The sequence below is a fragment of the Eucalyptus grandis genome, chromosome 2 (genome assembly GCF_016545825.1).
Source record: "Eucalyptus grandis isolate ANBG69807.140 chromosome 2, ASM1654582v1, whole genome shotgun sequence".
In the NCBI taxonomy this organism is placed as follows: domain Eukaryota; kingdom Viridiplantae; phylum Streptophyta; class Magnoliopsida; order Myrtales; family Myrtaceae; genus Eucalyptus; species Eucalyptus grandis.
This window is the reverse complement of record NC_052613.1, coordinates 37,166,638-37,185,193: the sequence shown is the minus strand read 5'-3', so window position 1 is coordinate 37,185,193 and position 18,556 is coordinate 37,166,638. Positions and strand designations below refer to the sequence as shown.

Sequence of the window (18,556 nt, the reverse complement as noted above, 5' to 3'; positions counted from 1 at the left end):
ATACGAGACTTCATCAGTTCTCGGCATTTTGCAGTGATGGCCTTTAAGTTCCATGGGGGTTCGGCCCGGCCCAGAACCATCTCCACCAAATTAAAGCTGTCGCTTTCAACCACCCATCTAACCGGTTGATCAAGGAGTTCGCACGTGCGACTCTTCTTTTTCCTTCAAGTACATGAACCCGTGCGGGAGAGAGAGCTTCGGCTTGTTGAGAGGATGAAGCCCTAGCCGCAGCGAAACCCGCGACCACCAACCCATTCGAATCGCGGATGATTCCGGCGATTGAGCAGAGAAACTCGCCTGGGAGCCACGAAGCGTCGATGTTGAGTTTCAGATCTTCCCCATCCGGCGGCTTCCACCATCCAGGTTCGGCACGGGATTTTGGCTTTTCCTTTCTGTTAGTTTGCCAGCGACTGAAACTCCTTTGCTGTTCTTGAGCAAGATCCACGAGATCTGCTAGTTGCAGGGGTTTGGCTCTGAAAATGAAGTGATTCCGGGACTTCCAGATGTTCCAGAGGACAGTCGCGATGAGTTCTTGCTCCGGTAAGCCTTTCTTTATGCTAAAAACCTCCATAAGCCACAAATCAAACCGCTTGATGTTGTTGGGATGGCTGATAATGTTCAAGCGAGGGTCAGCCCAGATAGATGTTGTCCATTTGCACAGCAGAAATAAATGTTCTACAGTTTCCATGTGGTTAGAACAAATAGGGCATAATGGATCAGGAAGTATTCGCCTTTTGTACAAGTTCTCCCTTGTAGGTATAGCATTTTGACACAAACTCCATAAAAAGATTCTCTGTTTTGGGGGTATAGAAATAGTCCAGATTTTTGTCCACAGCGCTTTTGGGGGTAAAAGAAGAAGATGCTCTGTTTATATCGGTTACGGTAGAGGGGATGAGGCTCGGTTATAGCCACTCTTCACCGTATAGTGGCCTGTTTTATTTCCCCGTCCACACAAGACTATCATTTTACTGGGCGTGTCTTGAGGTCCATCGCCAAAATTTCATTTGCCGTAGTTTCCTCAAAAGTGTTAAGTATTAGAGGTTCCTTCCGGGTTCTCAAATCTTCATTGATCGGACGTCGATACCATAATAGGGTCATGCTGATTTGCTGGGCCACCTAACACACCCGACCGGAGCCATCGATCTTCTCGATTTTTATAGATTTTCCATCCCCCACTTTCCACTTGACTTCGCTGCTATGTTATCTCTCGCCCGTTAGAATACTTTGCCATCCCAAGACGACCGCGAACCTTTGTTTGCCTTCCATAGATCCCCATTTGGGTAGTAAATACCTTTCAAAATTCTGCTCCACAGGTCTGAAGGGAGTTAGCTAGTCGCCATGCTTGCTTTCCAAGCATGGCCCTGTTAAAATTAATCAAGTCTTTGAATCCCAAACCACCCTCATCCTTCCTGGTTTTTAATACTTCCCATTTTTTCCAATGCAAGCCTCTGTGTGCCTCACCTTTCTGCCACCAAAAAGCTGCAATCCTTCGTTCTATAGCTCGACATATTGAGATAGGGAGTTTAAAAACTGACATAGCATAAGTGGGAATTGCTTGTACAACGCTTTTAATCAGAACTTCTTTGCCCGCTTTTGTTAGTAATTGTTCTTTCCAGCCTGCTAACTTCGAGTTAACTCGTGCCAATACCCAAGCAAACATCTCTTTTTTAGTATTCCCCCATTCTGTTGGAATGCCAAGGTATTTACCTGTTTTTTCGATAAGGGGAACTCTGAGTTCGGTTGCTAAGTTTCTTTTCAAGGGTGGAGGGCAATTTCTGCTAAAGAAGACCCCTGATTTGTTTAAATTAATGGCTTGCCCTGTTGCATAACAGTATTGATGAAGGATATTGGCTATGTTTTGGCATTCAATAAGAGTTCCGTCAAGAAAAAATATTGCATCATCTGCAAACAATAGATGTGTTAGAGTAGGGCAGAACCTGTTGAGTGTTATCCCCTTAATACTGCCTTCATTTGTGGCTTTCTTCATCATCCATGTCAGAACATTTGCTGCTAGGATAAAGAGATATGGCGAGAGGGGATCTCCTTGCCTAAGGCCTCGCGAAGGAGTGAAAAACTGAGATGGTTCCCCATTGATGATAACACTCAGGGACACCGTAGTAACACTGCATAATTAGGTTTACCCACCTCTCACAAAATCCAATTTTCAACATGCAATCTCTTAGAAAATCCCATTCAATTCTGTCATAAGCCTTTTGCATATCCAGTTTTAAGACGGCCTGAGATTTCTTCTTCTTTTTGGTGGTTCGCAGGTGATGTAAAACTTCTTGGACGATGAGGATATTATCCTGGATTTGGCGTCCTTGGACAAAGGCACCCTGTTCAGGCTCGATGATTTCCGGGAGGTAACTCTTCAACCTGTTGGCCAGAACTTTGGAGATGATTTTATAGCTGAAATTGCATAAACTGATCGGTCTGAACTGGCTTATATTTTCAGGGTGTTTCGTCTTCGGTATCAAGGTAATGTATGTTTTGTTAATATGGGGATCAATAGTACCTGTATGGAAAAAATTCTGCACCAACTGAAAAACATCGGCTTTGATGTCCTCCCAGGATTGATGGTAGAACAGACCATTAAAACCGTCGGGACCCGGGGCTTTGAGGGATCCCAATTGAAACACTGCTGTCTTAACTTCTTCCATGGTAAGAGTAGCCATTAGATGTGCATTAATGTTCGCGTTAACTGGGCATTGGCATTGAGCCAGAATTGGCTGGTAATTTCTGGGGCCTGTTGATGTGAACAGTTGCCGAAAAAAAATCCCTATATGAGTTTTAATAGCTGAAATATCTCTACTCCAACTGAGGTCTTCTAGTTGCAGCATTGTGATCTTATTTCTTTTCCTTCTTTGCACAGTAGTTGCATGGAAAAACTTGCTATTTCGATCCCCCCATTGTAGCCAGTTGATACGAGAGCGTATGCCCCAAAATTTCTCTTCTTGGTGCCATAGTTGTTGGATTTGCTGTACTATTTGTTGTACTACCTGCTGACTAGAGGGATGAGGAGGTTCATTGTTGAGTTCAATAAGTTTCTGGTTGAGTGCCCTAAGTCGAGTTGGAGCATGTGCAAACGTAGCTTTACTCCACTTAATGAGAGCTTTTGATATTTCTGCTAGCTTTGTCGAGAATTTAGCCTGGCTCCGGGGTACTGTTCCATGTGTGTCTTATAATCTCTCCATACTCTGCATGGTCTGTCCAATAGGCTTCCATTCTGAAAACTCTTTTTCTTTTCTGAACTTCAGGGTGTATCACAAGGAGAAGAGGACTATGATCTGAGCCGATTCTGGGAGAGCTTGTACTTCAGCATCATGGAAGGTAAGTCTCCATTCCATATTAGAAAGGACTCGATCTAGGCGTTTTTTAACAAGATCCTCCCCTTCCCTGTTATTTGTCCACGTGTAAGCGCACCCTTTACTTTCAATCTCCATAAAAGAGCATGCATTTAGGAAATCTCTGAATGCTGTGATTCGATAGTTATCTGCTTCTCTTTTCCCCACTTTCTCCCATACATATAATATTTCGTTGAAATCTCCCATGCAAATCCAGGGAAGAGAGTTGGTAAGCTGAAAATGCATCAAATGTTGCCATAGCTTTAACCTTTGTCGAAAATTTGTTGAGGCGTGGACAAAGGTGATTCGCATGGAATAGCCACTCACTGAGTCTATACATTGCAGGTCAATAAATTCTGGGGAAGTTTCGTTGAGTTGAAGCCCCACTTCTTCTTGCCACATAACAGCTAAGCCTCCCGCAATTCCTTCTGGATTAACTGTGAATAGGTTTGAGAATTTGAGTTTCCTTTTGATGCCTTCCACCATCGATGCTTTATTTTTCGTTTCCATTAAAAAGATAAGGTTGGGCCTTTCAAGAGCAACTAGTGCTCTCAATGCTTGGAATGTCAGGGGGTTGCCCAGCCCCTGACAATTCCAACTGATAATTTTCATTTCGTCAGTGGTGGCTTATTAGGGCCAGCCACCAAGGCCCACTCTTTGCCATCCTTAACGATCTGAATTGGGGTTTCCAAGAGGTCCGTATCATCAATCAGTAGGGGAACGGGTTCTGCAATGCATTTTTGTTTCTTTGCCCTCTGCACTTTCATACTCTTCTTGCTACATATACCCATCTTCGAAAGGATGGGTTTAGTAGCCTCATAACAAATTAATTGTTTACCATGTTCAAGGTTTTTCATGGAGCAATCAGCTGATTCTACTGTCGTCTCCTGTTCATGTAAGCTCTTTGTTCTTTTCTTACTGCTTGTGTGAGCTTTGCTGGAGCCACCCTCGTCTCTGGCTACTATTTCCATAGTGCGCTGGAGGAAAATTTTCTGGTATTGTTTCCTCCACTATATACTCCTCTAATTTGCCATAAAACACTTCCCAATATGGACTATGGTCACAAGCTTCCGCCTTCAACCAGGGGCCAAATTTGCCTATCTTGTTCTCGACCATTTAGATTGATGATAGGGGATGAGTTCACGGTTAGAAGCGTAATGGCCTATCCTACCGCACGAATAACAATAATGCGGCAAACGTTCGTATTTGAATTCCACCCAGCCATTTGGAACCAATATCCAATATGGCCCCGACTTAATGGAACTGTTAAGTCCAGCTCCACTCGACCCGACCTCCTTTGTTTTGTCCATTGCCACTGGGGTCCACCTGAACTTCTAACACTTGCCCTATTTTCTTTGCCAGATCATGGAATACTTCTTCTGTTCGCCATCCTGGAGGAATTCCTCCAAATCTTACCCAAAAAGCATTGCTGGAAAAGTCATAGCAGTGTTCCGGAATGTCAGGTACACATTGTCTTAAAACAAGTAGATTGCTGGAATAAGACCAGGGACCAGCTTGTAGAACTCTCTCCTTTTCCTCTTCTGATTGAAACACAAAGGTAAAAAAACCTGGTTCTTTCTGGTAACAAACCACAGAGTCTGATCGCCAAGCTTTCTTCATGGTAGTCGAGAAAAGCAGGAAAGTTGACGTTTGGCTTTGAAAATAGCTTCCCGTATAAAGTACGATTACATTCTGCCTTCTTTTGTGGTGAAATAGCTGTGTCAGCTTCAACTATGTCATCCTCAGACCACAAATCTCCCAAGCATTTACATAGTGCAGCTATTCGCAACTCATTTTCTTCTTTCCCTTCCATAGTTACTTGTTGCGAGGGGAGTTACCTACAAGCTTACGGGAAAAGGCTGGAGTACAATGTGGATCCGGAAGAGTATAGATGAGAGATTGAAGGGAGCTCGTGAATAGAAACCCAGTTGCCGCAAGTGTGGGGGTATTGAAAAGAGTAAAGGTTAGCACCATAAGAAGTATCCTACAGCCATACGTAGTTCATCCGCCCAAACAGAGTGAGGAAAGGTAAAGATCCATATGAATAGACATTAGAACCGATTGTTTATGGCTAGAACCATAATCTGACAACACCTTCTATTTCCCCAGCATCGCAACGCCAGAGAACCAGAGAAAGAGCACCGGTTGCGACCATAAAGTTCCCCAACTACATAAATCAAACAACCAGCCAAGCATCAAGTGCAAAACAGCAGAAATCACACCTTGTCAGAGCCCCAAACAACAAGATTTCCAGACGAAAGCCTTGAGCGGCCCCCAACATCAAGGTCACCAGATGAAGTTTATATTGAAGAAAAAGCACTGAAGACTGATCTATGGGACAGAATCATCGCAAATCGGCACCAGATCGAGGCAGGATGGTGGATAGATGATTTTTTTTTTTTTTTTTTTTTTTTTTTGGGTTTTGTCAAAACCTGGTAAGCGAAAGAAACAAAAAAGGAGGAAAACAGCGAAGAAGGATCAAAGGTGAGTAGAGAAGGATTGGAGTAACAGACAAAACCTTAGACGATTAGGGTTTGTGGAAGAAGGAAAGCTACCCAAATGGTAGAGAAGAACTCGCAGAGACGAGAGAGGAGCATCTCTGCATTTCGCGTAGCGTCTTCGAACCTCTTCCCACATCGGACCTGCAAACACCGGCAAAGCCTTAGCCTCATCGGAATCATTTCTCAAAGGCCTATAACCACCAATCACTCAATTCCCAAAGCGAAGTGCATGCCTCGATAGTACTCACTCCTGAAGGACGGCGCGGGGGCATTCAGCGGAGCGACGTGGACGTACGGGTTCTCGCCGCCGCCGCCGCCGCCGCTCTGGTTGGGGTGGGCGTAGCCGTAGGCCGAGCCGCTCGGAGTGCCGCGCATGTAGCTGGAGTGAAGGTGGTGGGACCGCCGCGAGCCTCGCCGGCGACCCACGTTGCGGCGTGCTGGTTCGCGGGGTGCGCCCGGGGCTCCACCGGCGTCCCCACCACGCACGTGCCGCACCGCGTCGCCTCCGATTCACCTCCGCCGCCCATCGCCTTCTTCGCCGTCGTCTTCTTCGTCTTCACCTCCAATCGGGACTGCGATTCCAGAAACTTAGCGCGCGAGAAAAGAGAGTGGAGATGGATTCTAGATAACAGCAAGAGATCTCGATAAGACCGCGAGAGAGAAAGATGGAGATGGAATCTAGATAACAGTAAGAGATCTCGATAAGACCGCGAGAGAGAACGATAAACTAGAATCAGAATTAGAATGTGACGATTTTTTTTTTGTTTTTCGGTTGCTTGATTTTTGAATTAACGGTTGAATGCGTTTGTGCATTGAAGGGCAGTTGCTAGGATTTAATTGTATGCACCAAAGAGCAATTATTATAACCTTCTTTATTATTCTCTTATTCTCCTCACTTGCTTCTTCCATCACAACGTCCATTCTTTCACTAAGTTGGTCATGCACCAATAATGGAAAGTAAATTTGACTCGAACACTTTGCAACTGTGTCCCAATTCTTCCTCTCATTAGCCATTTCCATTAGCAATTTGCCGAAAGTATAGATATAAGCTTTGGAAGAAATGCCCCCAAGGTTCTTGAAGACCAACTCTGGAGCCATGTATCCCAAGGTTCCTCTTGCAGCACTCATAGTCATGGTGTTGTAGTCCATTAGATTCAATCTAGTGACCCCAGAGTCGGAAACTTTTGGGATGATATCCCTGTCAATAAGAATGTTGTGAGGCTCAACATCAAAATGTAGAAGTTGTATATCGCATCCTTGATGAAGATACTCAATCCCTCTAGCAACTCCGAAAGCAATCTTATACACTTCCTTGTAAACAAGAGAATTCTCCTCTTCTCGCGTGAAAATGTACTTATCCAAGTATCCATTGTGCATGAAGAGTTTGCTTGCTTATCCAAGTATCCATTGTGCATGAAATCGTAGAGAAGAGCTTGTTTCAAGCCTTCGAAGTAATAACCAATGAGTCCGACCACATTAACATGATGAATTCTTCCTATGGTGGCCACTTTGCTAATGAAGTCCTATCCGTTCGATTTCCCCTTCTTTAGAATCTTGACAACCACTTCTTGGTCGCTCCGGAGTCTTCCTTTATAAACAAAACCATACCCTCCCTTGCCTAGTTTTTCTTTAAGGCCGCCTGTGATTTTCTTAATATCCGAGAAAGAGTACCTTATCGGCAAGAATTATTATTGGTTTGCAAAAATTCTTCAACATTTTGATCCATTGCCAAGTGTCTTCCCATCCATTTGCGTATTAGCAAAATCATCACCCATGGGGCTCCCAAGATGAATTTCACAACTACGTTAGTCTTCCCATCCATTTGCGTATTAGCAAAATCATCACCCATGGGGCTCCCACGATGAATTTCACAATTATGTTAGAAAATTGTGGGTGTGTTAAATTGTTTGCATTTAGAAACATCAAATCAATTCATAAAGATAAGATTGTTGTAATTTTACCAATGACATAGAGTAAGAATACCCAGCCGAAAATTCCTGCAAAAAACAAATAGCCGGAAATACCTGCAAAGGAGAGAATATGTAACAAGTGAAGGTTAAAGAAATTCAAAAGGTGCTTATTCAGACCAAAATCAAGCAGTTAGTTTATTGGTTCAATTCATTAGTTTATTGGTTCAATTCATTAACATTTGTTGGTTGAATTCGAAATAAATAAATAAATAAATAAATGAATTTATTATTATACGTATAAAATACCACAATATCATTTACCAAACTATTTGATCTTAATGGGTATTTCGAATTACATGGGCTGTGAAAAGATATACATATGACCAAGCTCAATTTATAGTTTATATCAAATTTCAAAGATCTTAACCAGATATATCCTCACAACTTTTTTTTTTTTTTTTTTTTTTTGGGTTAAGAAAACTGAACAAATTCAAATTTCTTACCTTTCTTGGGTCCGCACCAAATTTGGCATTTGCCGCTAAGTCTCACCAAAAATAATGTTGGCAATGCCTCTTACCGGCCACTGGAAGCCATGAAAGCTCAAACCCATAAACCATCTGTTTATGGATTTGGGCATAGGACCGAAGATTATTGCCATCAGCCCCCATGGTATCATTGGCAGAAGCTCTATAGTGCAAGCAGTTTCCACATTCGAGACATTCACATCGATCATCTCATATAATCGCCTTCTTGTACTAGAAAAATTGGAAAATTTGATCCCATCAGGGCATGACGAAGTGTCGATGTAAAACCAAGAAGCAATAGCCTTTGTGCAATTCATAATCAAAACAATCTTGTATAACTCTCGACCATAGAATTCATATAACTTGTGTCCAGTGCAACTGTACGAATCATGTTTGCTGAAGTTGCAGCGTGACAAAGAGCGTAGAGAAAGAGGCGAGCAATTGCCGTTTGTTATCCCTACATTGGCAACCCTAGTTATGTACTCGGTATAGTCGATGTTATACATAGTACTTACTCGAATACAAATTCAAAATGGTTCAATTATTTAAGTAGGCTAGCTCATAGTTAGGGTCAACGCAGGCTTTCGGATTGCCCATTGGCCGAAATGGATACCTTATGTTCTTGACCTCGCCGCAAGAGTTAGTGCACTAATTATTTTCGAAGTCAATGCTAAAAGACTGATATAGAAGAAGAAAGAGAAGAAAAAGGAGTTGATCTTTGGGCATTGGTTAGGCAATAGGAGAGAACACGAATCAAGTAGGAAAATCTATGGTTCAGTGTGGAGATGCAAAAGAGATAAATGAAGATGGAGAGGAATAACTTCAGTTGCTTTGTTTCTTGAGATAAAGAGGGAGAGAAGGAAAAATCTCTGACTACGAAACTAATTTGCGTGGAAGTGAGTGACTTGGAATGTAGCGACTACGAGGACGTGTGAGAGAAGGAAAAGATTGGGAATGGTCTTCTGAAAAGTCAAAAGTACGAGACGAGCCCAAAGGAAGACTTCACGCACAAGCACAAAGGGAAAAAGCAAAAAATGCTAAATGCGCGAAGGATATTCGTGAAATCTCGCGCGCAAAACGATGCGTAGAATGTGCGAGGCCTTTCTCTACTTTTCATATTTTCGAATTTCCTTTTCGATTATAAAAGGTCAAGTATATAAAAATTATAATTGTTGTATATATAATTTTTTTAGGCCACCCTAATTATGTAGTTGGTATAGTTGATGCACCGCATATAGTATTTGCCTGAGTACAAATGAAGAATGGTGTGATTATTTATGCAAGTTAGCTCATAGTTAGGGTCATCATAAACTCTTAGATCGCTCTTCAGCCAAAATGTGTAATTTATGTTCATGATCTCATCGTGAGAAGTGGTGCACCGACTATTTTCAACAACAATACTAAAAGACTGAAGTAGAAGAAGGAAGAGGAGTTGATTTTTTTATAATCAACCACTACACAATAGTCGGACGACGCAAAAGCATTCACGGAGCAGCGTGGACGTACTAGCTCTCGCATTGCTTTGGTTGAGTTTGACAAAGCCAGGGATCAGGCTACTTGGGGTGGCACTCAAGTAGCTAGAGTGAAAGCTTGTAGGGCAAGCCTCGCCAGTGATCCACATGGCGAGATGTGCCTACAGCTCCACGGCGTCCCCGCCATGCACGTGCCACACCGTGTCGTCACTACTTCGCCTCCATCGCTTATCGCCTTCTTCTTCGACTTTGTCTTCACCTTTCTTGTCGGGGTTATTTCATATCGGTTGTCGAAAGAAGTTAGTGGTTAGTTTATAAATATAAGGGACGTCTCACTTTTAGCTAGTTTATAAATAAGACCACCTCACATTGACATAAGAGCCTAGCTTACCAAAAACTCTATACCTAATAGTCACAGTGGAGATACGAGTTATTGCTGCTATGACCTAGGGTCTGATTGTTAAATGTATGCCCTAAAGTTGCTAAGGATTATGTTATTTTAATTAATTCTTTATCCGTTTAATTATTAATTAACTAATTAAAAGAGTTAAATTAAAGCTTCATGCATGTGCATGAATTCGTGCACATGCATGAAGCATAATGGTCAGCGGTTGCTAACCATTATGCACGAAGCATGGATGGTCAGCAACCGCTGACCATCATGCCAAGATCGTGCATGAGCGGATCGTGCATGAGCAACCGCTCATGCACGATCGTCTGCTGTGGATGATCAGCAACGGTTGCTAATCGTCCATCGATTAGTAACCGTTGCTGGTCGGTTTTATTATAAAAACCATTGAGGGACGAGAGTAAAAGAGCTGCTGAAAAAAATTGAAAATGAGACTTCATGTGTTTTGTCTTCTTGTTCCGGATCGGCTCTTCACCATGAACAAAAATTTGGAGTTCTCTAGTTGCTGAATATTGAGAAAAAGTGTGCGTGTGTTCTTGTGTCTTCGAGACACGAGGAAGAAAAACATTTCTCTCGTTCGGGCCGTGACTGTTATACATCAAGAATACGACAGATTCTTTCCACGTGATTGCTAGCACGATCGAAGTGGTGGATATCCGAAAGTTCTCTTTTATGTTCAACGTTCGTTGTTGGTGTATCTGAACTAGAGGTCCGATGCTTGTGGGACTCGAACTGTAGAACATCTTAACCAACTCATTTCAAAGCGCGCTTCGAGAGGTATTTCGTTTAACTCCCTTTTATATTTAGATTTTTGATTAAAACGCACGAACAACGCCTTAGGAGAATCATGTATAAAATATTTTTTGTTTCCGCTGCGTTCATTTCGTTAATTTTTCTTATACATGATTCATGAAACCCCAACAGTGGTATCAGAGCCAACCTTAGGCCTTTTTCGTGCGTTTAATTGATTTGTAGTTCAAATATATTTTTGCGTTCTAATGGCCAATTTATTTTTGTTAAGAGAATTGGTTCTCTTGCTTAAATGTGGCCTATAGAAGTTAATTGATTTATGTGATAAATTTAATCAACAAAGCAAAAATTAGAACTAAATCAATTTTGAATCAAAAATCCGTAACTTGTTATACTTTATGTTTATGTTTTGCAAATGATATGCAGAATTTTATGCATGCCTTCCAGAGCTTTAAATTTTGAATTTATGGCTTGTAAGGAAGGGTGGTGATCATGGAAAAATCCCTAAATGTTATGATTGTTGTATGGATGAATGTATGATGATTACAGGTATTCTTTTTGGGGATGTAATTATTAAATGGAGGCTGCGTCCTTCCTTTTATATTTATTTTTATGAAATGTAATTTTAGTATAGTTTAGTATTTCAATTATTGATGTAAATACTACAAGAGAGGAGGAGCCATTGGAGGAGCCATTAAACCGGTGAGCTCTCTGGGCCCGGTCTTTGAAAAATTCAAAGATTGAAGAAAAAGTGAAGAGCAGGTCCATATTATTAAAACATTAAAATGGCTAAATGGGTCTCTTTGGCTCGAGACCCATTGAACCATAATTCCATGATCACCACATAGGATAGATATTATGTGATATCTATTTATTTATTATGTTTATGATATTGTGCATGTTAAACCGGTTAATGTGCAAAGTGAGACCGTTAATAATGACCCAAATCTCCTTACAAAGAATATTAAGTCGAAACGGGTTCGAACTCGTGGCATTCCATTGTCGTGGTTTGATCCAATATTATAATGGTTAACTAACCGGTTATGGATACATAGGGGTTAATTACCATTTATAATATTGGACCACTCCATTATGCATATGATGCTGTGGGGTTGGAGCCAAATGATTTCTAATAACTGTCAGGTGAGGGAATCATTTGTGTTTTCAATATTTGCATGAGACGATGGGCTAGACTTAACTATGATCATGATGCCAATAACTGTTAGGTGAGGCTTTCATGGTCTAGAGGCCGAAGTTATGATTGGGACTCGCATATGATGCGTTGAACAAGCTGGTTCACTCACTAAGTTCATAGGACGCCAATAACTAGGTGAGGTGGACTTTGGACTAGTGGGACTCCAATTCCCACTAGTAATCTTTACCCAACAAAGATTACCGCTTCGCATCTTAAGGAGTATGGGATTCGAATATAAATTTAGTGGGAGGATCTATTTCATTTAAAGACCAAAATGAAATAGTTATTATGAAAAGTACAACGGCTAACAATTTATTTTCTGCAACAGATATATTATTACTCTGAAAAATGGTGACCACAAACCCACTCGCTTCTATACTTGACAAGAATTGTTTGATTGGACCCAATTTCACTGACTAGGTGAGGAATTTGAGAATTGTTCTCAATTCAGAAAAAAAAAATTTGGGTATGTGCTTGATGAAAAGATGCCAACCTCCTTTCCTGAGGGTGGGACCCAAGAGGAGCGTGTCACTTATGATAAGTGGCGTGATGATGACTTAAAAGTTAGGTCATATATGCTTGCTTCGATGAACAATGAATTACAGAAGAAGTATGAATCTATGGAAGATGCTGGGTCAATCATTTTGCACTTAAAGGAATACTTTGATGAGAATGGTCGAACCTCTAGATATGAGATATCTAAGGCATTGTACCGTATGAGGATGGCTGAAGGATCATTTGTTAATGATCATGCTTTGAAAATGATCTGGCACATTGAAGAATTGGCTAGGCTGAATCTCGTTATGGACAATGAGTTAGTTGTGGATTTGATTCTCCAATCTTTACCAGATTCCTTCTCTGGTTTTGTCCAAAACTTCCACATGCATAAGATGGAGAAAACTCTTGCTGAGTTACATAGCATGTTGGTAGTTTATGAGAAGGAAATGCATAACACAAGGCCAAATGTAGTGGCTATGGCTAAGGCTTCTTCTTCAAAGGGTAAGACTGTTTTAAAGAAGAACAAATGGAAGAGGCCTGCCAAACCTGTTGTGCAACTAAAACCCACGATTGATAAAGGGAAATATCATTACTGTGGTGTCAAAGGGCACTGGAGGAGGAACTGTAGGAGGTACCTCGCGAGCTTGAAGGTCAAGCCCAAGAACCAACCTTATGAAGGTATGGTGTCTATGCTTATTGAAACTAATCTTATGGTTAGTGCTGAATCCAGCTCATGGGTTCTAGATTCTGCTGCAACTTCACATATTTGTATGTCTTTGCAGAATCTGGAAATAAGCAGGATGCTAGGGCGAAATGAGACTGTCCTGACGTTTGCCAATGGAGCAAGAGTTGCTGCATTAGCTATAAGGACTTTTCGTTTATGTTTTCCTTCTGGAGATGTATTGGTTTTAAAGAACTGTTTGCATTATAAGAATGCTGTTAGGAACATCATCTTTATACCTCGTCTGGGTAAAGAGAATTATGAATTTTCTTTTGTTGATGATGTATGTTCTATTGATCATAATAGAATATGTGTTGGTTCTAGCTTATTAACCAATAATATTTATACCATTACAATGCCCGGTAATGCGATTACTAATGTCAATAAGCAAAATAGAATTGATATAAATGCCATAATTAATAAACGCCCTAGAGATGGTTCAAATAAAAAGTATGTTTGGCATCTCCGATTAGGTCATATTGGAGAAGACAGAATTAACAAGTTAAGTAATGATGGATACATTGATCCTTCAAATTTTGAGTCATACTCGACTTGTGAGGCATGTCTTCTAGGAAAAATGACCAAAGCGCCTTTTGTGGGACAAAGTACGCGAGCTGCTGACATATTAGAATTAATACATACAGATGTATGTGGACCAATTAATGAAACTGCTAGAGGTGGTTATAATTACTTCATTACCTTCACTAATGATCAGTCACGGTATGGTTATTTATACCTCATGAAGTATAAATCTGAATCCTTTGGAAAGTTCAAGGAATTCAAGGCTGAAGTTGAGAAACAAACAGGAAAATGTATTAAGGCTCTTCGATCGGATCGAGGAGGTGAATACCTTAGTACTGAATTCCTGGACTATCTTAAAGAGAATGGCATTTTATCATAATGGACACCTCTTGGAACTCCAGAGCATAATGGTGTATCTGAACGAAGAAATCGTACTTTATTATATATGGTACGATCTATGATGAGTTACACCGATTTGCCAATATCCCTTTGGGGATATGCCCTTGAGACAGCTGTATATATACTGAATAGAGTGCCGTCCAAATCTGTTCCAACTACGCCCTATGAGATATGGCATAGTAGAAAACCTAGTCTTAATCATATTAAGATTTGGGGTTGTCCAGCTTTTGTGAAAAAGCTGAAAGTGGAAAAATTGGAGGCAAGATCTGAACAAGGTCGCTTCATTGGATATCCAAAGGAAACTCTTGGATATTATTTCTATTTTCATTTAGACCAAAGAATTTTGGTATGCAAGCACGCTTCTTTTTTGGAGAATCAGTTCATCCAAGAAAGTGGTGCTAGGCGGAAAATAGTATTACAAGAAGAAAATAATGAAGTATCAAACAACCGAGTTCAAATACCAATCTCTGTTTCAGTGGGAGCTTCTGATACACAACCTTTTAGGAGAAGTGCAAGAACGTCTCGCCCACCTACTCGTTATAGACACTCGGTTGATCATATTGAACCATTATTCATTATGAATGATAGTGATCAACTTGGTGATCCTAAAACCTATGAGGAGGCGATGTTGGACATCGATTATGGTAAATAGCTAGAAGCCATGAAATCCGAAATGGATTTAATGTATTCCAATGAGGTATGGACCTTGGTGACACCGCTTGATGGTATTGTACCAATTGGCTGTAAATAGATCTTCAAGAGGAAGATGAATGTTGAAGGTCAAATTGGAATTTACAAAGCACGGCTGGTGGCAAAAGGATATCGTCAAAAAGAAGGAATTGATTATGACAAAACTTTCTCACTTGTGGCCATGCTAAAATCCATTCGGATTATGTTGGCTATAGCTGCACACCTTGATTATGAGATATTCCCGGATGGATGTCAAAACGGCTTTTCTAAATGGTTTTCTCGATGAGGACATCTATATGGAACAGCCACAGGGTTTTGAATCCAATAGTGAAAAACAGAAAGTGTGTAAGCTTAAGAGATCCATTTATGGACTCAAACAAGCCTTCAGAAGTTGGAACATCCGTTTTGATGAGGTAGTCAAATCGTTTGGCTTCATAAAAAATCCGGATGAACCTTGTGTATATAAGAAGATCAGTGGGAGTGCAATTGCATTTCTAGTTTTGTATGTCGATGATATACTTTTGATTGGAAATGATGTACCAATGATATCATCGATGAAACTATTCTTGTCACAGAAATTCTCCATGAAAGATTTAGGAGAGGCAACCTACATTTTAGGTATCAAGATCTATAGAGATAGATCAAGACGATTGATTGGCCTCTCACAATCTACGTACATAGACAAAGTGTTAACATGATTTAACATGCAATGTTCCAATAGAGGATTATTGCCTTTTAGGCAAGGGATCCGTCTTTCTAAGGAGATGTGTCCCAACACTCCTGAAGAAAGAGAGCGGATGGCAAAGATACCATATGCATCCGCTATTGGAAGCATAATGTATGCTATGCTATGTACTAGACCTGATATTGCGCATGCTTTGTAAGTATTACTAGCGATATCGACTAATCCAGGAGAAAACATGGATATCGGTCAAGAATATTCTTAAGTACTTGCGAAGGACTAAAGATTTATTCTTGATATATGGAGAATGAGAATTTAAAGTTGTAGCTTATACTGATTCCGATTTTCGATCGGATCCTAATGATTATAAGTCTACGTCCGGGTTTGTCTTTACATGCAATGGTGGTGCAGTTAGTTGGAAAAGTTCCAAACAAAGTATAACTGCCGATTCCACCACTGAGGCAGAGTATGTAGTTGCTTCTGAAGCAGCAAAGGAAGCCGCTTGGATGAAGAAATTTATTTCTGAACTTGGAGTCGTTTCTTCAATTGAGCAACCGATCACATTGTTCTGTGACAATAATGAGGCGATAGCTCAAGTTAAGGAACCAATGTCTCACCAGAAGTCCAAGCATATTGAGAGATGCTTCCATCTCATCAGAGAAATTGTTGGGAGATGTGATATTGCCTTGTAGAAAATTGCCTCAGCAAAAAACGTGGCAGATCCCTTCACTAAGGCCTTACCTCAGTCTTCTTTTGAAAGACATATTGACAAAATGGGTTTGAGGTACCAGACAAGTTGGCTTTAGTGCAACTGGGAGATTGTTGGATGTATACCCTAAAGCTACTATGTAATTGTTACATATTAGGGATTTCAGTTGTACTTTCATTATTATTATTTAATTAATGGCAATGACATATTCATTCATTTGTCCAATTATTTTATATTGATGAATGATTCCATAAGATCAGTTGCAACTAGACTTATTCTTGAGACGTCAAGAATATATGTGACGGGTTCATAGTTAGACTGAATCTTTAAATCATTCCCGATCGATGGATTATTGAGTGGATATTAATAATCCTGTCGAGACCGGTGTGTTCTTAACTTTGCCATTAAGTATTTGATACTTAAGGGAATGATGAGTCACATGTCATTGGGTATTATGATGCCTGAGTTAGAACACAGGTGTTTGTATTAGACAAATTCACTGAACGTGACACATATGGAACGATTAGCGACATGGAAGCTTTTAGCGTTGTCAATGTCTAATTTTTCCTGCTTTGATCTTGTGTAAATAATCCTTAGACGTAAGGCACAGTGTTAACTTGTGTATTGAACAACTATGGTTCACAGGTACACATAATGCCGGGTCATTGATCCGTTTTTATATTTGATGGTCATAGTTTGTTCATATATGAAATTACACGTGTGCGCAATATGGAATCTATCTCCTTGTTATATGCAAGGTATGATAATGATGTCCTATGCAATCTAATTGTGACAATGCATTGAAATCCTCGGCAGGGGTTGTAATCGAGAATAAATTGTCTATGTCTCGAATAAAATGCATGTCAATTAGATTTGTGCATATGATCGAATTAATGACTTGACAAATATTCCATGGTCTTTGTTTGATCGGGACATAGTAAGACAGAGGGATTGAATTACACAGCCAAAGCTGACAGGTTCATTATGTTCTTAAAGTATTCACACTATCCGGGTAGCCATGACATATTGCTAGATGTCAATCATGGCTTGTATGACCTAAAAGATTAATTGGGACAATTAATTCTTTTGGAAGTACTAATGTGTTAGTACAAGTTTTACTACCAGTTTAGTGATGAACCTAGGGATGTCACACACCATAAACAATTAGGATAACGTGAAACAAGAGAGAAACATTATTGCAAATGTGTTTGCAATTACTACAATCGAATTGAGTCGATTTGAAATTAAATTAAATGAGATTTAATTTAATTTGTATTATAGTCACAAGCCTACTTGCATATGATGCACATGCATGCCCAAAGTGGATATATGTTAACATACCAAACAAGTTGGCTTTAGTGCAAGTGGGAGATTGTTAGATGTATGCCCTAAAGCTGCTAAGGATTATGCTATTTTAATTAATTCTTTATTCATTTAATTAATTAATTAACTAATTAAAAGAGTTAAATTAAAGCTTCCTGCATGTGCACGAAGCGTAATGGTCAGCGGTTGCTGACCATTATGCACGAAAAGCATGGATGGTCGGCAATCGCCGACCATCATGCCAAGATCGTGCATGAGCGGTTGCTCATGCATGATGTCGTGCATGAGCCACCGCTCATGCACGATCGTCTGCTGTGGATGATTAGCAACGGTTGCTGATCGTCCATCGATTAGCAACCGTTGCTGGTCGGTTTTATTATAAAAACCATTGAGGGACGAGAGTAAAAGAGCTGCTGAAAAAAATTGAAAAGGAGACTTCGTGTGTTTTGTCTTCTTGTTCTGGATCGGCTCTTCACCATGAACAAAAATTTGGAGTTCTCTAGTTGCTGAATATCGAGAAAAAGTGTGCGTGTGTTCTTGTGTCTTCGAGACACGAGGAAGAAAAACAATTCTCTCGTTCGGGCCGTGACTATTATACATCAAGAATACGACGGATTCTTTCCATGTGATTGCTAGCATGATCGAAGTGGTGGATATCCAAAAGTTCTCTCTTCTGTTAAACGTTCGTTGTTGGTGTGTCTGAACTAGAGGTCCGACGCTTGTGGGACTCGAACTGTAGAACATCCGAACCGACTCGTTTCAAAGCGCGCTTCGAGAGGTATTTCGTTTAACTCCCTTTTATGTTTAGATTTTTGATTAAAACGCACGAACAACGCCTTAGGAGAATCATGTGTAAAATATATTTTTGTTTCCGCTGCGTTCATTTCGTTAATTTTTTTTATACATG

At 40.4% G+C, this 18,556-nt stretch overlaps 1 protein-coding gene and 2 long non-coding RNA genes across 3 annotated transcripts; 2 read left to right on the top strand and 1 right to left on the bottom strand.

Moving 5' to 3' along the window:
- Nucleotides 1-229: 229 nt before the first annotated feature.
- LOC104418051 lies at nucleotides 230-4,073 on the top strand. Its single transcript, XR_005548210.1, has 7 exons — nucleotides 230-363; nucleotides 440-540; nucleotides 2,271-2,363; nucleotides 2,456-2,478; nucleotides 2,572-2,661; nucleotides 3,258-3,330; nucleotides 3,690-4,073. It is a non-coding gene; the product is annotated as an uncharacterized LOC104418051 (long non-coding RNA).
- Nucleotides 4,074-4,563: 490 nt separating this feature from the next.
- On the top strand, nucleotides 4,564-5,925 carry LOC104444991. The gene is made up of 4 exons (XR_001986860.2): nucleotides 4,564-4,609; nucleotides 4,707-4,807; nucleotides 5,160-5,372; nucleotides 5,454-5,925. It is a non-coding gene; the product is annotated as an uncharacterized LOC104444991 (long non-coding RNA).
- A 192-nt stretch (nucleotides 5,926-6,117) lies between these two features.
- Nucleotides 6,118-7,222, bottom strand: LOC104427073 (rust resistance kinase Lr10-like). Its single transcript, XM_010040215.2, has 2 exons — nucleotides 6,713-7,222; nucleotides 6,118-6,417 (listed from the first exon to the last, which is right to left on the bottom strand). Exons 1-2 carry the CDS (start codon nucleotides 7,220-7,222, stop codon nucleotides 6,118-6,120), a joined length of 810 nt encoding a protein of 269 aa, XP_010038517.2.
- Between the last annotated feature and the right edge of the window lie 11,334 nt (nucleotides 7,223-18,556).